This window comes from Bicyclus anynana, chromosome 4 (assembly GCF_947172395.1).
Source record: "Bicyclus anynana chromosome 4, ilBicAnyn1.1, whole genome shotgun sequence".
NCBI lineage: Eukaryota > Metazoa > Arthropoda > Insecta > Lepidoptera > Nymphalidae > Bicyclus > Bicyclus anynana.
The window spans coordinates 12571085-12590638 of NC_069086.1; the positions used below are offsets into that span (position 1 = coordinate 12571085).

General features: G+C 36.6%; 1 protein-coding gene across 1 annotated transcript in view; it reads right to left on the bottom strand.

Annotated features, from left to right (window-relative positions):
• Positions 1-3000: 3000 nt before the first annotated feature.
• The window catches only part of LOC112050169 (nose resistant to fluoxetine protein 6), an 80112-nt gene continuing 63558 nt past the window's right edge, over positions 3001-19554 (bottom strand). The window contains exons 4-13 of the mRNA XM_052891641.1: positions 16301-16500; positions 13829-13955; positions 13313-13385; positions 11735-11843; positions 11383-11538; positions 10796-11305; positions 9527-9696; positions 6899-7075; positions 4490-4686; positions 3001-3211 (exon numbers count right to left, since the gene is read on the bottom strand). Coding sequence (XP_052747601.1) covers positions 3077-3211; positions 4490-4686; positions 6899-7075; positions 9527-9696; positions 10796-11305; positions 11383-11538; positions 11735-11843; positions 13313-13385; positions 13829-13955; positions 16301-16500 — 1854 coding nt within the window. The 3' untranslated portion in view covers positions 3001-3076. The remainder of the gene's footprint in view (positions 3212-4489; positions 4687-6898; positions 7076-9526; positions 9697-10795; positions 11306-11382; positions 11539-11734; positions 11844-13312; positions 13386-13828; positions 13956-16300; positions 16501-19554) is intronic.

Genomic DNA, 19554 nt, shown 5'->3' on the forward strand with positions numbered 1-19554 from the left:
CAACATATATGGTAACATAAATATATAACTAATCGATGGCAGTAGTATTGTTTGCAAAACTAGCACTATTTACAAATGTGTAAAAGTTTATTTTCGATTTCACTTAATATTGCAAATAATATAATTTACTCCAAAGTAAAACGCCTAAATGAATTATAAATATATATAGGTATTTATACTGAACGAGCAAATATTGGAAAATATTACTGATTTACATTTACTTGACTACGGTAAAGTCAAAAGGATTAATTTTGCAGTATACATATTTAATCCTTTTAATTGTCATCGAATAGGGCAGATGATAATAAAATCATAGTTGAGGTCGTTGTGCAAGAAATTCCGGTAAGTGAAGAACATTTTGAACATGGACCTTTCTAAGTAACCCTTTAATTAACATTTAGCAGCTAAAACAAACTAACCTGAAACTTTGGCTAGCCTTGATAAGCAAGAACAGGGGTTCCCAAACTTTTAATTTTAAAGAAACCACATATTAAATGATGACAAATACACTAAAATTTAAATAAGAGCAAATACTGTATTTAAAAAGCGAAACATATATTTTAACTTTTAATGACAAGAATGATATTGTGCCTTAAAGTTCGGTATATAGTTACAATTAGGTATGTATATCGGGGATATAATATCCGACAGTTACTTATATCGCATTATAAACAGTGGTATTAAAAAATTTTGCGAAACGCTGGTGTCTTTCCCTAAATTCTGCAGTACCGACTTTGAGAATCTTTGAACTAAGCATTACAGAAGCAGATTTTCGACCTTTTGGTGTGGGTATACCGCAATATATTACACTGTGGCTGTCTCGATACACTTACTATATTATAATTTATACATTGTGTAGTTACTGTTAGCAAAAGGTCCATAAAGTACCTATAGGTGTTTTATTTAATCACTTCTTCGTTCGACATAAATGGCCATTATAACGGATTTATTGTTTTAGTTTCCCCTTATCTTTCTGTTTAGAATAAAATTAAGTGTATTTTGAAGATTAATCATTTACAGTACAATATAAATGATAATCGATTCTTTATAGCCTAACACTTGGGGTGGGGTAATATAAAAGAGTACCTACCGTTCACTCCTTTTGGCTTAGTTAGAGAGAAAAGGAAATGTGATCTGATAAATATTGGACAGTGTTATTTTCTAAAAAAAAAACAACAAGCCTCAATAGCTCAACGGTAAGAGTGGTCGGACCATCACCGTGGGGTAGTGGTTCGAGCCCCGCCCCGTTGGTCTATTGTCGTATCCACTCCTAGCATAGTCTTTGCCGACTAATTGGAGGAGAATTGGAATATTGGTCATATTATAAAAGATACAGCAGAATTGTTCAGAGTTATACTGTAAGGATGATTTTATAACTCGACAGTGTGAGATTCGATTATTTCTCTATCTTTCTATTTTTACCCGACTGGTTCGCGCGTATCTTGTATGTATGGTAGGTATGCATGTAAGATTGTATGTATGTAATATTAAATAATACCTCATATCTTTTAAACCGCTGAACTGATTTAAATAATTAAGATATAGTTAGATTCGTCTTAATGTGTGTCTTAACGTCTCAAAGTGTTCTTAGATAGGTGAAGTTAAAAAAAAACCAACACGACGACTTTGAGATGCTATAGACTCGAGGTGAAAAAAAATGCTTTTTTCGAACATGGGTATCTAATCTATAAAACATTTTTTTATTTTTTTTTATTATTACCTCGTTATAGTTTTGTGTTAGACGGAAAGAAATAGACATGAATCCGAAACTCATACTAGTCGTAAAACATATTTACATAAAAGTGCTTCAGAGTAGCAAAGTTACGAAACGCAAACTTTAAATTGTATACAATCAACACACCAACCTGCTATATGTAAACATACCTAAGATGATCAGGTACAAAGGAGTTTTATATTGCTTTTTTAATCTGTATTCATCGTTTTTCTTCACTTCACTTTCAAGCGTAGACAAAGAAAGTAGTAGACTAATATATACTCGTAGCATCCGTAGCATTGTCTACGCTCTCAAGTCAGTATTGGGAAAGACATTATATACACACAATATACTCTTATCATATTATTTACATGTAAATGTGTCACAATTTGCTTACAACTTATGCTATACATAATATTTTACCTATGGCCTAGAATTTAACTAATTCGCGGGCACGCCTCGTCCGCTGTATTTAAATTATTATATACTAAAACTAAATAAAGCTCTTTCAAAGAGGCAACATTGTATCGGGGAAATGCTTCAAACATTCTTCCCTTGGACATACCACACTCGGCTATCGGTAAATAACTTCTTTAAGAAAATTCAAGATTTCTAGGAATATATTCTCTTTTTAATATAATCGTTATTCATATCATATCTATGTGAAAATACAAAAAAAAATATTTTTGTGGCACCTATATACAGTGTCCCGTAAATGTTACGACACACTTTACAAGGTGATAGCTGACATCAAGGCTTACTAAAATAACACAATATATGTTAGCCGAAATTTTACGGTTTTCAAATTATATTGCTTACTGGTATTATACAAATTTCAAAAATCCCTACCTTTAATGCAGTGTGCTGAAAAATTACTTAAGCGTTGATTGGTAATTATTTTTGGATGGTAATAGTAGTTTCAAGTAATCAAAGTTATTTTTTTTTAAAAAAGGTTCAAAAAATGGGACTAATTATTTTTTTATGTTTAACTTTTTTTTATATGTACTTTCAACGGTCACATTGAAAAAATAATCGTTCTAGGCAAAGTTGTACATCTAGCTTAAAATTAAACATGTTCATTTGATGGGGATTCCATGATGGGGGATGGGGATACTCGTAGAATACGTAACGGAATCGCGGCGCCTCCGGACAAGCTACGTACGCTTACGTATCCTAGGGTGCTACGTAGGATACGTAACCGCTCCGTTTCCGCGCTGATAAATGACTTTCAGCTTTACACAGGCAATATCTTCAAACTTAATCTTACGCTAAGGCTGAAATCTACCTCGCTTGTGTTCAGCATGTAAAATACTAGAAGTTATTTACCAAAACCAATACCTTTGCTGGAATGCTGCTAATTATTCATTTATTAGACTTTTGACTCTTATTCCCTCCGTTGAAGATCTTGATGAGCCTGACTGCAGGCGCCTCGAATGCCAGCGAGATAGCAAACGATGCCAGGAATGCCATGACTGCATACCCGGCGTATATTGTAAGCTGGAATTATAAGAAAATGTAACATGAACTAACAATTTTCAAGTAAAATAACTAACTAACAAAGTTTGGTAAAAAAAGTATATAACTATAAATACACACATATGAAAAACATGAATCAAGATATTAAACAAAAAACAATGTAGGTGGAACCTAATTTTGAATTTGTATAATGTTTTGCTAAATAACTTTCGTGCCTAGCGCCTCAAAATTGAGCTACAAAGATTTTTTATAACAGGTAAACGAAGCATTTACGAGACTTGAGATTACAGTTTCAGGAATTTTTCTTTAGATTTTTTTAGTACCTACTAAAATTTTAATTAAGCGATGATTTTCGACAACTTATTTATATACTGTTTCTTGCTGAAGATATGATTTTAGTTAAAGTATTTTTTTTTTATAGTAATAATAAACGAACCAACGTGATCCACCTTGTGTAATGTAAGCGTAAGTGTTAAGTCTCATGTGCTTGTAGTAACCTCACAGTAATGCTTAGTGAATGAATGCATGGTGGTAGTATTTTAACGGAGGAGCTCTATCACATTAAGCTTCTACTAATATTAATTGACTGTATCGTTGGTCCGGCGGTTATCCTATATGCTCTCGAATAACGGTCCTGGGTTTGAATCCTTAGTCGGGATATGAGATTCTGCAAGTTTTCTTTCTTAGTAATTTTCAGGCCGGAGTCGGGAAATTGGTGGTCACACCTCGTGCCTCGGAGAGCACGTTATGACATTATCATTAAAATCTGATAGTGTTCGTTAATGAATATACCATAAACCCAAAACTCGCCAACATGGAATGGGGCAGCGTGGTGCTGATAATCACTAATATTGGACAGAAGCAGGCGTTACTTTGCGGAAGTTCATCATGAATATATAATAATTTATTTATTTTGATATTGTCCGCGAAAAGCCGACGAACCCACGCGACAACATCGGACACCTGGGTGACGTTGTCGCGTGGGTTCGTCGGCTTTTCGCGGATTATAGCAAAATAAATAAATTATTATATATTCTGATAATCACTATTAAGTTGTGTTTGTAATATTTTCATATCCATATCCTATTTTTTTATTTTTTTTATTTTGAATAAGCAAGCGCTTAGCTGCAATCATGCCTGATGGTAAGCGATGATGCAGCTTATGGTGGAACGCGCTTGCCTAGAAGATGCCTATTCACTCTTGACTTGAAAATACCCATATTGTAGATGGAGGGGAAAACTGAAGCTGGGAGAGCATTCCACATTCCTATTCCGAGTTCTAGAGCAAATAATACTCACAACCATAGAATTTTGCAGATGCAGCGGTCCGTCGAGCAGGAAGGACGTGTACATCATGATGGTGGGATGCACCAGGTATGCGCAGTACGTGAGGCGGCTCAGCGGCAGCAGTCCGCGGTACGACAGCGCCGAGTTCACCAGCCCGCCGTAGCCGCAGCAGCATGCTATCGCGATCCAAGCTAACGCCACCGCCCATGCTGGAACGTACGAGATCGCTTAGCTAGGCGTGCACAAGGATTTTAACTAGGGTGTGCACTATACGTATCATCATCACTATCATATCAGACATCATCGAAAATTACAAATATCTTTGTTATTTGTGCGTTTAAATTTATAGTTTACATATTGAAAAATGTTTAATGCTTAAACTGTATTACTTAAGCTAAAACTGTATGAATTTTCATCTAATTACGAGGAATAGGATTTTTTTGAGATTTGAAATTTTATAATCTTACTAGCGGACCCGCTCAATCTTCGCTTTGACTTATTTATTTATTTATTTGCACTTCTTCCCTATCCCTACCTTACACTACCCTACTCCTACCCCTACCCCTACCCTTCCTCTACTCTACCCCTACCCCTACCCTACCCCTACCCTACCCTACCCCTACCCCATTTCAGCTAAATCGGTTCAGCCGTTCTTGAGTTATAAGTGGAGTAACTAACACGACTTTCTTTTATATATAGAGACAAATAATTAGCAATAAATTAAAATTGCGACTAAAATTTGAGATTTAAATTGCATACAGCCAGACAATCCTTGCTTTTGACATTTGCCTTATTTACCCGAATGTCTCACAAAAATCAATATATTCAAACCTAGTCATCATCCCCATTTCAAGCGAACTGTATAACCCTTGGATTAGATTTTGGATTTACATCTTCTGGCGAAACTCCACAACTGATTGGCAATCAGCTGCGCCCCAACAAACAAAGCCTGTAATCCGAGCGAACCGTGTAGCTGCCAAGTAGGTAGGTATCTAAGTACCGCTGTATAACTTCATACTAGCTGATGCCGCGCGGTTTTACCCGCGTGGTTCCCGTTCCCATAGGAATATGGGGATAATATATAACATATAGCCTTCCTCGATAAATGGGCTATTTAACACTTAAGCAAAATTTCAAATCAGACCAGTGTTTCCTGAGATTACCGCGATCAACCAAGCAAACTCTTCAGCTTAATAATATTAGTGTAGATTATGTAGGAACGTATCAGTAGTGAAGACCGAAATATTCTCGTAGGTAACCCGTTCATGTGGGTTTTAGTCTGAATGTGTTTTTGGCTGAGTACGTTAAATTATTTGCAACCGTAAAACTCGTGGTTTTTAAAAGGTAACCCAGTAGGAATCGGGTTGTTAGGAACCATCGCCCCTGGTACTCAGTTCTATTTTTCGTTTAAGTAAGTTTCGTTGAGAGTGCTACAAAACGAATTTTGTGAACAAAGAAATCTAAAATTTAACTTAACTTAAAAAATATTTGTAAATTTAAATGTGATGTCACACTTATCTCTGAAATTAAGTAAATGAATTTCTATTTACCGACTTCAAAAAAAGGAGGAAGTTTCTCAATTCAACTGTATACATTTTTTTCTATATTTACACATGGAAATACTTAAATAGGTACTGTAAATACGTAAATATTTAAATAGGTATTTACAGATGTAAATATTTTTATTATAAGTTGCCTTGTTTACCAAAATTAAGCACGGTTTAATAATTAATATTACCAAACGAAAACTTACCGGAATGTTTTAACTAATCTTAGCCAGATAATAAAATATTATTTCCGTAGCATAGTAGCATAAGTGTACTTAATGATGAAGGTCTAGAAGGCATAGTAGTACTCAGTAGGGGAGACCTAGGCCGGTTGAAACAATTTTTACTTAAACGACTATATCTCATACACACAACACAGAAACATACCACGATCAGAAACTATTATCTCACAATTCTTACTCTTTTAAAAACAAAAATCATCTTCGTGGCAGGTGACCCAGTATCGTGATGTTTGGAAGTCCATACAAAAGGCCTATGTCCTGCAGTGGTCGTCCATCGGCTGATATGATGATGATGATAAATCATCTTCGTTGTCACTACTCCTTTCTGACACAATTCTCCTCGGTCTCCCCTAAGGCTAGCAAGTAACTTCTCAGATTTTTTAAAAATTCTTTACAAAGTACTAACTTTGACTACAATCTCACCTGACAGTAAGTTAAGGTTAAGGTAAGTAAGACGGTAAGATGATGCAATCTAAAATCGAATGGGCTACCTTGTTAGGGGAGGATGAAAATCAACACCCCGTTCGGTTTCTACATGACATCGTACCGGAACGTTATATCGCTTGGCGGTAGGCCTACGCCGGTAGGGTAACTCCCACCAGCCAAAAAAAATTAAAATAAAATGCCCTTACCGGTATGCCCCACGCTGACATAGAAGGCCGTGGGCCAAACTTCGAAGTAACCGTCGACCATGCCGAAGATAAGGCTACTGATGATGACCAGCGACGTAGGCCATCCGATGGCTACCACCCAGTAAGGAATACGGACTTGACACCTCATTTTGTACAGGTACCAACCAACTATCATACCTGAAATAAGGCGTAAGGAAAATATAAAGGCGAAAGTTTGTGTGTAAGTGTGAAAGTGTGTTTGTTCCTCTTTTACGCTGCGGTTACTGAAGCAATTTGGCTGAAATCTGGAATGGAAATAGATTTTACTTTTCATCCCGGAAAAATCTATGGGTCCCGCGAGATTTGTGAAAAACTGAATTCCACGCGGACGAAGTCGCGGGCGTCCGCTAGTAATTTTATATAAGCCGGATAAACCAGTAGATGTGACCTCTCCCATCGTTTCGGAGGGCATAGGTTGGAATTTTGCCTGGGGCATGCACCTCTAATTTTTCAGTTATGTGCATTTTTAGAAATTAGATAGATATCACGTGTTTCATACGGTGAAGGAACAACATCGTGAGGAAACCTACATAACTTAGATTTTTATTTATTCTCTACGTGTGTGACGTCTGCCAATTTGCGCGGATGTAAAATCATGCGTGATGCACCTCGGAAGTGAGGTGCATCAGTCGTGGGTTTTTCATTCATAGCGATGAATGAAAAACCCACGACACATCGTGCGGAAAAGACCCGGGAATAAAGGATAACTCGGGTACCTACATCTCTTTAGTCAGTCTCGATCTCTCTCGATCACTTATCGCGCTAGACAAAGGAAGATAGAGATGTATTGGAAACTGTCATGGTCGAGATAAGTAAAAATCGAAATGTTGTATTCAAACCACAGATATAAGAAGTAACAGCGTTAACTTTTAGCGATGCCTGTTCTGTGATTCAAATTCAGATCTTGATGCGGATTCATTTATGTTGAATATTACCTTATATTACACTGTAGTTTTTTCGTAGTATTTATGAAATGCGTATTTTTTCTTAATTACGTTCTGTGATTTTAATTTTGAAATTGGTCAGATGTTTCAAGAAAACGTTCTCTTTTTGAATTCGTTATTCTCGCTGTTTCGTTGATGAATTATGACCGTTCCTTGATAGCTGTTTTAATTAATTGTTAATTAAAATAAGATTTCGTAGTATTTTATATGAAACGACTGAATAAAGACTGCTGCTTAAATTCAAAAATTAAACACTGAAATAAGTGTTTGATTTTTGGAATTCCGCTCAAAATTATTGACTTTCCATTACAAATAAACACTGAAGAATTTAAGATTAGAAACCCTTGATTTACAGAATAACAAATCGAATATTCCATTTGACTGCAGCATTTGATTGTTTTCTGAGATTGAATTGTTGTCAAGTGGTTAGAACAATCGGAATATTTTGAGATCAAACACAATGGTACGACTGAAAAGGTACGAACACTCACTAAACAGGTAAGTGCCAATTTGGAGCTCGTCATAAAATGGGTCAACGGTTTCGAGGGGCCTTTGTAGCCGAGTTTTGTAAGTGGTTGGTGTCACGATGACACCTATATAGAGCTTACGCACGCACTAAACAGAACGAGAACCTGCGATAGTCACACCCCACGATATTTCATAGTATGTTATTATATATGATATTTCATGTTACGTGCCTACAAAATTACCGCAAAAAGTGATCCAAATTTAGCGACTAAACTGAGCGAACCCATGCACAATCTTGTATTTACTTACATTATATATTTATATGTCGGAGAGTTAGATATTAATAGCGCCATCTTACATTAATTAGAGTAACTAATTTGATAGCGATATCTGTTAGAAACGTCAAAGAACGTGACGTTTATCTGTCAGTTGATTGTCTGTGGACATATGTCAGTTGACGATCTCGGACAGAGTGCGCCGTAGCTCTCAAGTTTATTTAGTTGAACGTGGTTTAACACTTAAGCTGGATCTAGTCGGTTTAGCAGTGACTGAGATAATTGGGTGAGTCAGTTATCCGTATAGTGAGGCCATTGCAATTTATTTACATCATCATGGTTGAGACCCAACATAGCGGAGAAGCGAAGCATTGACTAGTTGTAAAGGGGCCCCTCAACCCTGCTACAAGCGGTTACAAGTCCGTGATTTCGCTCGTGATTGCTTTACTCATGGTTTAGATCTGATATACTTGATCAATATTGCAATTAGAGGGTAGACCTGTATAAGTAATTCAATGGTATTGTTTGACAGTGCTACTTTGTGTATTTTGCCATCCCTGACGTATATTGTAGAATCTAGTCGAGGCAATAGCATAGCAGTGCGCAGTATTCAATATAAATCCATGGGATACGAGATCCCGATATTTAGCCGTGTGATTTAGTCTTCCTTTGATAATCAGAAGTGGAATTTAGTCTTTCCACGTTATAAATATATGCAGTTTTACTCTTCCTAAACACACAATTTGCCATTGCAGGTATGCATACCCATAGAGCACCCTGCTATTTGGTGTGAAGCAAGAAATTTTAAGCATTCTCCTGATAAAACGTCTGGTTATCGCAGTCCAAAATGCGTCATTGTGTTTGAAATATTGGAATGTTTACTGTAAATATTAGGTACTTACCGACTAGATAAGGACCGATTCGTGACCAAGGCTTGTCGTAAAGGGGGTCGAACATTTCGAAGGGCTCTTGTATCCGAGCTTTGTATTGGTGCCACACCGACACGTAGATAGTGGTTGCCCAGGAGCTAACCATTACCAGGATCAGAGTCACCATTGCAAATTTCATGTGTCTGAAAAATAGCAATTCATGGTTGAAACTAATCTAAATAATACTAATCTATGGTTGAAACGAATCTAAATAATTCTATAGGCGCATATTATAAAACAAACTCCTCTGCCGCTTTGTCTGTCTGTCTGAACTGATTTTTATGCAATTTTCTTTCTTCAACAGATATGTGATTGATGATGTAAGTTCAGGTATACAATTTGTCGAGGTTATGATTAAATTGGATGAAATATGACGATAGTTGTTCGCCAAAAACTGCCTGCGGGTGTTTTTATTAGCTCACCACGCTCACGAATAATAAATTAATTTTCTCAAGAAAATGGGTGCTTGAATGCTATGTCCACTATATTCATGTATACCGAATTTTAGCAACTAAATTAGATTCTAAGTCTTTAGACAGATTCATCATCTTCATCATCATCACAGATACATCATTAGGTATAAAAGAAATTGGAAATATAATGAAAGCTATGCCAATATTATCTATTCATAAAATTGTAAGTTCGTTGATATAATTTTACACTTGACCCCTTTAATTTCCAAGTGGCTTTTGGGGGTTAAATGGTTCCCGACCGCTAGGGGTTGTCTAATTATTTTTTAGGGTGGCAGAAAAACTCATTCATTTTCGGTATAAAAATGGAGCTGGTTGGCTTATTACTATTCCGTTTGCGTATTAATAATTAATTTAAATAAAATAAATGCTGATATTCAAAGTGGATAAGCAAAATTAAAATGTATCAAGAAAAAATTAAAGTCACTTAATTTGGTTCGAACTTAATTGAAATAGAAAATACACATCGATTAAATTATCAAATATATCTTTTTACTAATGTGCGAATCTGGAAAAAAGCAAGTGGCATTCATTGATAGGAAAATGTTGATAATAGCAATAGCAATAAATCAAGGTAAACGCCTGTTTCTATTTAATACTTCACGTCACTTTTATTTATTTATTTATTTATTTGTAACGCCAACAATGACAGCAGAAAACATTATATACTTATATATAATGAGTTACAAAATTCTTGAAGTACTGCAGCCATCTTTTACAGGCATTCACAACACTAAGTTAATTTTGCTTTTCCTCTGATTCAAATACTTACTTAACAGATATCAATAACAATATGATACCGACGACGTAGAATTGCGTATCATTCGCCATGTACCACGACCATACCATGCACATGTCCTTTTGCGGGAACAGATTGTTGATGTACAATACGTTACGCCACCAGTACTTGTCACACGTGATGTGGTCAAATATCGCCGGCTCGAACACCGTGTGATCGTGAGTATAACGTAACACCAGCTCATTCAGACCGATCACGAAAGCATACGCCGGAGTCAATCTCACCACGCGATAAGAGAGCATGACGAAAAACGATCGAATCATTCTCACGATTTCCTGCTTCGAGTAACCCTTCGCTATCGGCTTGTCGAGTAGATCCTCGTAAAAAGACTCTTGGCCTATAACAGATACCGATAACGCGGAATTCGTGTAGCCGTTTACATTTTTATTTATCTCTTTGTCGACTCGTTCTGGTTTCTTAGCGTTTTTTCTGTTCGCCTTTTTTTCTTCGCTCCTCAAAAAGAGAACCGTTACAAGCAGGCCACTGAAAATAACCTCGAATGAGTAATGTTTTTCAAAATGCTTGCGAAATTTTTCATTACCGTATAGATTGTACATCACCTGATAAAGAAGAAAGTGTCGACACAGTAAGACGCATTGCCAACGGATTGGTAAAAGAAGTTCCGCTCTGTCACGACTCTCATAGTTTTGTTGTCAGCTATGTAGAAGATTGTCAAGTAGGTGTGCACCATAATCACCCATAATACAGACATGAACCTAAAACATTTGCAAGTATTATTTCTCATAAGAATTCCGCCAAATGGTGATTTCGTGAAACTTCGTGAATTGGTAATTTCAATAAGCATGTTTTATACAAAAGCGTACGCTTTGGAGTGAATTTTTTTGGCATCTGAGTCACTCGCTCTAACTGTTCTGGAGCAATCGTTTTCATGAATAAAAGATGTGTTGGTACCTCATGCCGTGTAGACAGGTTAGTGCTCCGTCGCTCGGTCGTTGTGTGCCAAGAATCGCTCGCCCGTTCGATAGCACCGAGAACGATAATAAGATTTCCGACCACATTCCTGCAATTAATAAACAAATAATGAATTTTCAATCACAACAAAGACCATTCCAGGCTACTACATAACTAGTACTAGTAATACGCCTCAGCAATGCGTATTCCTTGTCCAAAGGAAATGTCAAAGTTCATTTATTTCAATTAGGCATAATTTACAAGTACTTTTGAAATGTTATTCAATGGCGGTAATTAAAGTCAAAAACTCAAAATTAAAGTTACAAGGGTTCCAAATACGCCTTGGTCCGAGAAGTGTCCGAGAAGATTATACAAACTTATTTATATAAAACTATCGTATAGTGCAGTTCAACACCAACCTTTTATCATTTATTTTAATCATTAACACTCTATTAATACTTTCCAAAACGCAAGCTTAGCGTTTTATAAACACTTTGAACTTTTTGAAAGACATGCCAGTGGCTTGCTGTGGTAGTTTATTACAAAAACATATGCAATTATTACCCTTAAAAGAATGACAAATTTTTTGTAACCTAGTGTGGTGTGCAACAATATTATTTTTATTTCTGATATTATTATTACAATCACACCTTCTTTTAATAAAATTAAAATATTTAATTGTTTCAACTGGTGTGGTGACAGAAGAAGTGGCTTATTTTTTCGCATTTCATCTTTTTTCTGCATTTCACGTGGTCATTCTGTATAGCTGTTGAGATAAATTAGTTTAAGCTTCCTATTGTATTCTATCACAGAGGATAATAAAAATAAACTACGTTGCACCGCGGAAATTGCGGGATAGACTCGACCGCTTTTACCGAGTGAAATTGATGGATGGATTAATTTTATAGTTAAACGCGATCGTGAGAGATAAATCACTAAATTAGTAGTATTAACGTAATTGCAAAATTCATTTAATAATGATAATCTAAACCTCAATTGCTTCATTGTTAAAGAAGTGGGCTGAAAAGTAACAGGTCGTAGGTTCGATGTCTACCATTTCAATACCAGTGTACCAAAAATGTTCAGCTTTTCATGTATAGGGATGAAGGTTTTCAGATGGTAAATTAAAAATGAAAGAGCCGTGATAGCTCAGTGGATATGACCTCTTCGTCCGATTTCGGAGGGCGTGGGTTCAAATCCGGTCCGGGGCATGCACCTCCAACTTTTCAGTTGTGTGCATTTTAAGAATTTAAATATCACGTGTCCCATACGGTGAAGGAAAACATCGTGAGGAACCCTGCATACCAGATTTTTTTTATTAATTTTCTTTATTATATGCGTGTGTGAAGTCTGCCAATTCGCATTGGGCCAGCGTGGAGGACTATTGGCCTAACATTCTGAGAGGAGACTTGAGCTCAGCAGTGAGCCGAATATGGGTTGATAATGATGATGATGAAATTAAAAATATTTAATTAATTTAAAACAACTTTGTTTTATAAACAAGTAACGTTACTCTTATTTATTGTTTACATAGGATTAACTTTAACAAATTTTTTAATAAAAAAAAAATAATATTACCACAGGGCTCCCGTCGAATTTCTCTATCTCTGATATCTTCATCTGAATTTTCAGTGGTTTGCTGACTATTGGGCTGAAATGTATAGTAAAAAAAATCAAATAATCTACAATATCTGAACTCGAAGTTCCAGTTATAACTCGACACAGCTCATTTTACGAAGGCTGACAGTTTATTAGGAAAAATCCCGCACCGGAAAACGCAGTGTTCCACTAAATGCTGACGGCTCGGGGCCTTGGTGTTTGGAGGTCTATACAAGAGGCCAAGAGGCGTCCAGCAGTGGACGTCCATCGGTTGATGATGATGATGATGATAGTTTATCAGCATATCCTCCTACTATAACTAAGTAAAGTATTAAAGGCTTTATTATGGTAGGACATAGGCTGACAAACCTATATTTACAGCCTTAATAAAATGAAGTATCTCTAGCTATGCAAGCTCTAGATCTAAGACCTTGTAATTATTGCCTTGATTAGTTTTAAATAATAGATATGACTAAGTTGAAATATTATACCAACAGTTGGCTTGTGGTTGTTATTGGCCACTTCGAGGTCCTTTTGCTCCTTGTACTGATAGCGTCGTTCCAAGTATCCTTCGTACACAGAGGCTGCCAGCATCCATATCGCTACTATTAACATAGCAGTTCTGAAAAGAAACGAAGTCTTTTAAAATCTACAGTAGAAACCAAGTGCCCCAAAGTGTCCCTACGTGTCTTTGTTGTATACACCATGAGCTATGTTTTGTTTTGAACTATCTAACAAGTGTTTCATAGAGATATATTTCGGCAAAAGTGAAAATATAAGTAAATTGCCAGAGTAAGTACCACCTCAATAACGAAGCTGGGATAACTTCATATTGTTACAAGTTCCTCGATTACAGGTCATGTCATTGTAAAGGGGATGTATCAGTGTCGGTATAAATAAGAAAGTATTCAAGGATTTGAGCTCATTTGTTTGATAAACAACGTAGACACCGTCACGCTGACAGACGCGTTAGTGATTTTGTGCAATAATGTTTTGTGTTGTTATTATTGTTTATCATTAATTATTTAGTGAGGGCATAGAGAACATGTCAGGCAGAGAAGATGAGTGTTGATGCATTCTAAAGAGATCCCTTAAATCTACTCTCAAGGTCACAAGTCCTGGGACCTGCTCCAGGTGTTTTCTCTACCACAAAATAATGGTACAATCACTGTCGCTGCTACGTCACGTCACATTATACAGTTCCATATATTAACTAAAAACCAAAGCACTTAATTGCCCGAGAAAGAGATATTCTTATACTAATCTAATGAAGTGGAAACCACTATCAAAGAAGATAGCAAACAATAGTGACATCTAAATACTATCAAATTCGAAAATTCCTTTGTCTCTTTCCCCGTAATATCGCACAAAATTCACAAATCACTCACGTACGGGACGTTATATTAGATTCCCTCGTTTTATGAGTAACAAAAAAGCCATGTGGAATTCTGTGGATAAAACGCATAAAGCTAGTGTAAACTGTCACGTCGCTAGGAAGACGATTCCAACGACCAAGTTGGATTCGGAACGTATCTTCTATTTGAAATGAGTTCTACGACGTGCCTTTTTTAATTAAATAACTTCTCATTTAACCGAGTACGCTGGAGTGAATTGTACTTACGAGTACCTACTTGCACTATATGTATACGTAAAGTACTCGTATCTAACCACGTATTTAAAAGTATTGATAATCGAAAATCTAAAAGTGGATATACGAATGCCGTTTGGGCGCACCGCTTTTCGGAATTTTCCAATCCTGTGGCATTCAAAAACTTAAAACACCGAGCTCATTTAAGACTCGTTTGTGTGTTATCATCATCATATCGTCCACTGCAGGACTTAGGCCTTTTGTAGGGACTTCCAAACATCACGATCCTAAGCCGCCTGCATCCAGCGAATCCCTGCGACTCTCTTAAATTTTTATTTATTTATTTTTGAAGAGGGGCCCATATTTCTTTGGTATTCTGTACATGAAGACAACGTTTTCCATATCATACGTTTAAATAGGCAATGATGACGTGAGAACAGAGAAGTCCTAGGATCAATTCCCAGTTTTGCTTTTTTAGCTTAGCTTGAGTCTGTCTGGATTTAATATTTATTATTTTATAAATTGGCTCAGGTCTGATCTAGTGATTGGCATCGGCCGCGTATCTACGACGTACTCAAGTGATTTGGCATTCCGGAAGAAACCGTCAAAGGTATGGGTAGAATACTCTTGTAATACTTCCAAGTAAGCTCGCTACACCTTGTTAGACTGCATCGTCAATTATTAACATAACGATTTCAAGCACTGCGGAAATATTTCAAGGGCTAACTTGTATTTTATTTCAAAAAACAACAATTTTATGCGCAGAGTGTCCATTGTATTATTGTAACAGTCAGTAAAAAGTCAGACCATTAAAAATTTCACTGTGTATAATCATGGTGCTCGAATGGCGACCCCGCACCGGAAAGCGCAGCGTGGGTCGACCTCCCACTAGGTCGATCGAGGAAGCGGGTTACATGGAGCCTCTGGAAGCTAGCGGCTCGAGACCGTTGTTCTTGGAAGTCCAGGCAAGAGGCCTATGTCCAGCAGTGGACGTCTATCGACTAACGATTATGATGATATCATATTTGTAGTGAACTTACAACAAAAATATATAAGATCGCAGCATTTTTCTAGGATCGAAAAATACGTTGTTATTGTGAGAATATGTTGACCTTGGCCTCTCTAGAAGTGCAGCTAGTTCTATATTAGAACGAGTATCCAAAGCTGCTCCATCTTACTAAATTTGGCGAGTCAGGGAGAACAACACGAGCAGAGAACGGGGAGTGTTGATCGATCGTCAAGGAATTCCTTAACCCTACATCCTGTGTCACAAATTCAGGACTCTGCTCGAAGATTTTCTCTCTACCACGCGATGGACCCGGCACACGCACAGTGAATCCATGGAATGCTAAGATATTCGTCTCTCATAGGAAGCTTACCCGAGTATGTGTAGCTTTGGGTCGTTCAGTACATTGTACGAGCCGGGCACGGGCCGGACATACAAAGTGCTGAACGAAGCGTCGATGCCGGCGACGGCGGCTCGACTTGATACAATCGTCTCGGCGGCGTCCAGGAGGATCTTGACAGCATCTTTGTTGCAGGAGGCTGGCACGCACTGACCGACCAACATCGGTCGGGTCTGTCAACATATATTAATAAATCAACGGTGCGCTAAAACCATAGATACTCGTATAAATTAAAAAAAAAAACAAAATTCATTCATTTCAATTAGGCTTAGTTTACTTTTGAAAGGTCAAGAATATGTCATAATTTATTTTAATCTAATGGTGGTAATAATAGTCGAAGACTTAAAATTAAAATTACGAGGGTTCTAAACGCGCCTTGGCCCGAGAAGACTACTATAATTTTGACGGCCTCGGTGGCGCAGTGGTATGTGCGGTGGATTTACAAGACGGAGGTCCTGGGTTCGATCCCCGGCTGGGCTGATTGAGTTTTTCTTAGTTGGTACAGGTCTGGCTGGTCCCTACCGACAAAGACGTACCGCTAAGCGATTTAGCGTACCGGTATGATGTCGCGTAGAAACCGAAAGGGGTGTGGATTTTCATCATCCTCCTAACATTTTAGCCCGCTTTCATCTTAGATTGCATCATCACTTACCATCAGGTGATATTGTAGTCAAGGGCTAACTTGTAAAGAATAAAAAAATAATAATAGTAATTTCGGCTAACATGTATTGCGATATTTTAGTAGGCCTTAGTGTCAGCTATCATCCTGTAGAGTTTGTCGTAATATTTACGGGACATAAATATTGTATGTCTATTGCTTATATGTATATTGCTTGAAAACACGTAAAATATGGATCAATCTCGAGTCGTGGACGAGATCGTAGTGGGCCGTTGAAATAGGCTGATAGTCGTAATGATGATGAAGACCTTTGTTTGTAACATGAAAGGGATTTGCGAATGAAAATTAAACACTTGAGAATTCTTTTACGGAAATAAACCTTCTTTGCAATTAAACGGAATACTGTTGTAATCCCACGAGAAAAGAACTTACTCGAGGAAAACTTTTGTACTACGTTAAATATAAATAGCTACGTATTTATATCGTAATTACACCCTCAACTAGGGTGGAAAAACAATAATTACTCTGGCTATTTAGAGCCAAATTGGCTTTCGCCATAAATGGGGTGATTAAGCCAACGACTAATATCTACTGTGACTACAGTGACTTTTTTATATGCTATTAAATACCATAATACTAAGCTTTTATGGCAGGGTATGTTTACGTTGTTAACTAAGAAATTAACATGTTTTTTATTGTTCTAATAAGTATTATGAGTATTAGTGTAAGTTGTATAGTTAGACACCTCTTAAGCATCTGTTATTGGTGAAAATATTAACTTACGTGATTATGATTAGCTACGAGCACCCTTATCAAGCTTAGCCATAGATAATAACAAACAGACACCCGCAAATTCGTCCACCCTTAGACCTCCTTAATCCGGCCCTGTCACAAATTATTACCGGATGACTACTAAGTTTAAACGACCTACCTCCAGAAAGATGAAATTATCTTTCTACATCAAGGGGTTTTCGGGATATCGTGATGATGACTTTTATATATTTAGACTGCAATTTAAATTTAAGGTCTATGGTACCAAAACACAGCAAAACTGCTTGGCAGCATATAAGCTTTTCGTGATGGTTTCTCTTACAAAGATCCGTAATGTCTATTAGTACGAAATGATCATCTTTTCATAAATTACTTATGCCAGAGGGTCCTGCTTTTATTTATAAAATACCTAACAAAATTATTGTGTAAATAAAATATAGAGGGCTGTTTATGTGACACAGTTCCAATTTCCTCCGAACAGACTATAAGACCCTCCGTTTTGTAATATTGTTTTGAGGAAAATGACAATTTACTGCACCGAAGCGTAGTGGAGCTATTTTTCGATAAACTGAAATCCTGAAGAAATGGGAATTTTGTTTCCAAGCACTAACGAATTGCCTCCATTTTGCGTCAATTTCATACTTGTACGAGTAGGGTACAAACTACAAGTAATTTAACTTTTCAGTGAAGTAACATATTTTGTGCAGTGCGGTAGGAAGCAAAAACGGAAAAATAAAACAAAATACAGTAACATACGAAGCGTAACTGTCTCTCTTTTTATCTTCACTAATCTCTATATTCCTTTCAACGTCCGTTAGCCGCGTTCGATCACATTTTTCGTAACGCTTGGGTCACGCATTCACCAGCTTACTACCCAGTTCAAGTGTGCGTAAAAAGTTTAAAAAATTAAACAAAATAGCTTGAGTACCAAAAAACTATTGCTTAGTAACCAAAAACAGAATACGATAATTTTATAAAAAAAAATTGTGTCACACACATCCACGCATGTATGTAAGTACCTATACCTATTTACCACAACAATATAAACCATCGTGGAAGGCAGATTGTTTAGGTAAGTGGGTAGATTATTATATGTATCAAACTAAGTAACTTTAACTGTATTTATGACAATAGTTTAATAGATAAATGTTTATGATTATGCGGAAACAATGTGAAAATAGTTTAACAACTTTTACCGTTTTCTTTACAACTGAATTGACAATAACGTCGGAACGTATTTGTTTTTTGTTTTGAATCGAAGAGAAGCTTTTATACTTATAGAACTTTCAATGGCGTCTATACCGGAGCAGAACTTTTAACACAAAAGTTTTGCAACATGACCGAACGGCCTCTTGAGAGGGTTATTTCTACACATCCACTTTGATAAAAGGCTACAAGTTTCACTATCAATATATCAATTACAAAAAAATATAATAATCTATATATTTGTACTAGCGGGTGGTTATAACTTCGTGCCCGTAAGGATTTTTACTATCCCAACGGAACTCTTTTTTTTTCAGTATAAAAGGTATTCATACACATTCACTTTGATAAAACGCTACAAATTTCACTCTCAGTATTATTACAAGAAAAAAATACAATCTATACATTTGTACTAGCGGATGGTTATAACTTCGTGTAGACGAGGATTTTTACTATCCCACCGGAACTCTTTGGTGGTTTTTTCAGCATAAAAGGTATTCCTACACATCCATTTTGATAAACGGCTACAAGTTTAAGTATCAATACATGAATTACAAGAAAAAATATAATAATTTATACATTTGTGCTAGCGGATGGTTAAAGCTTCGTGCCCGGGATTTTTCAGCATAAAAGG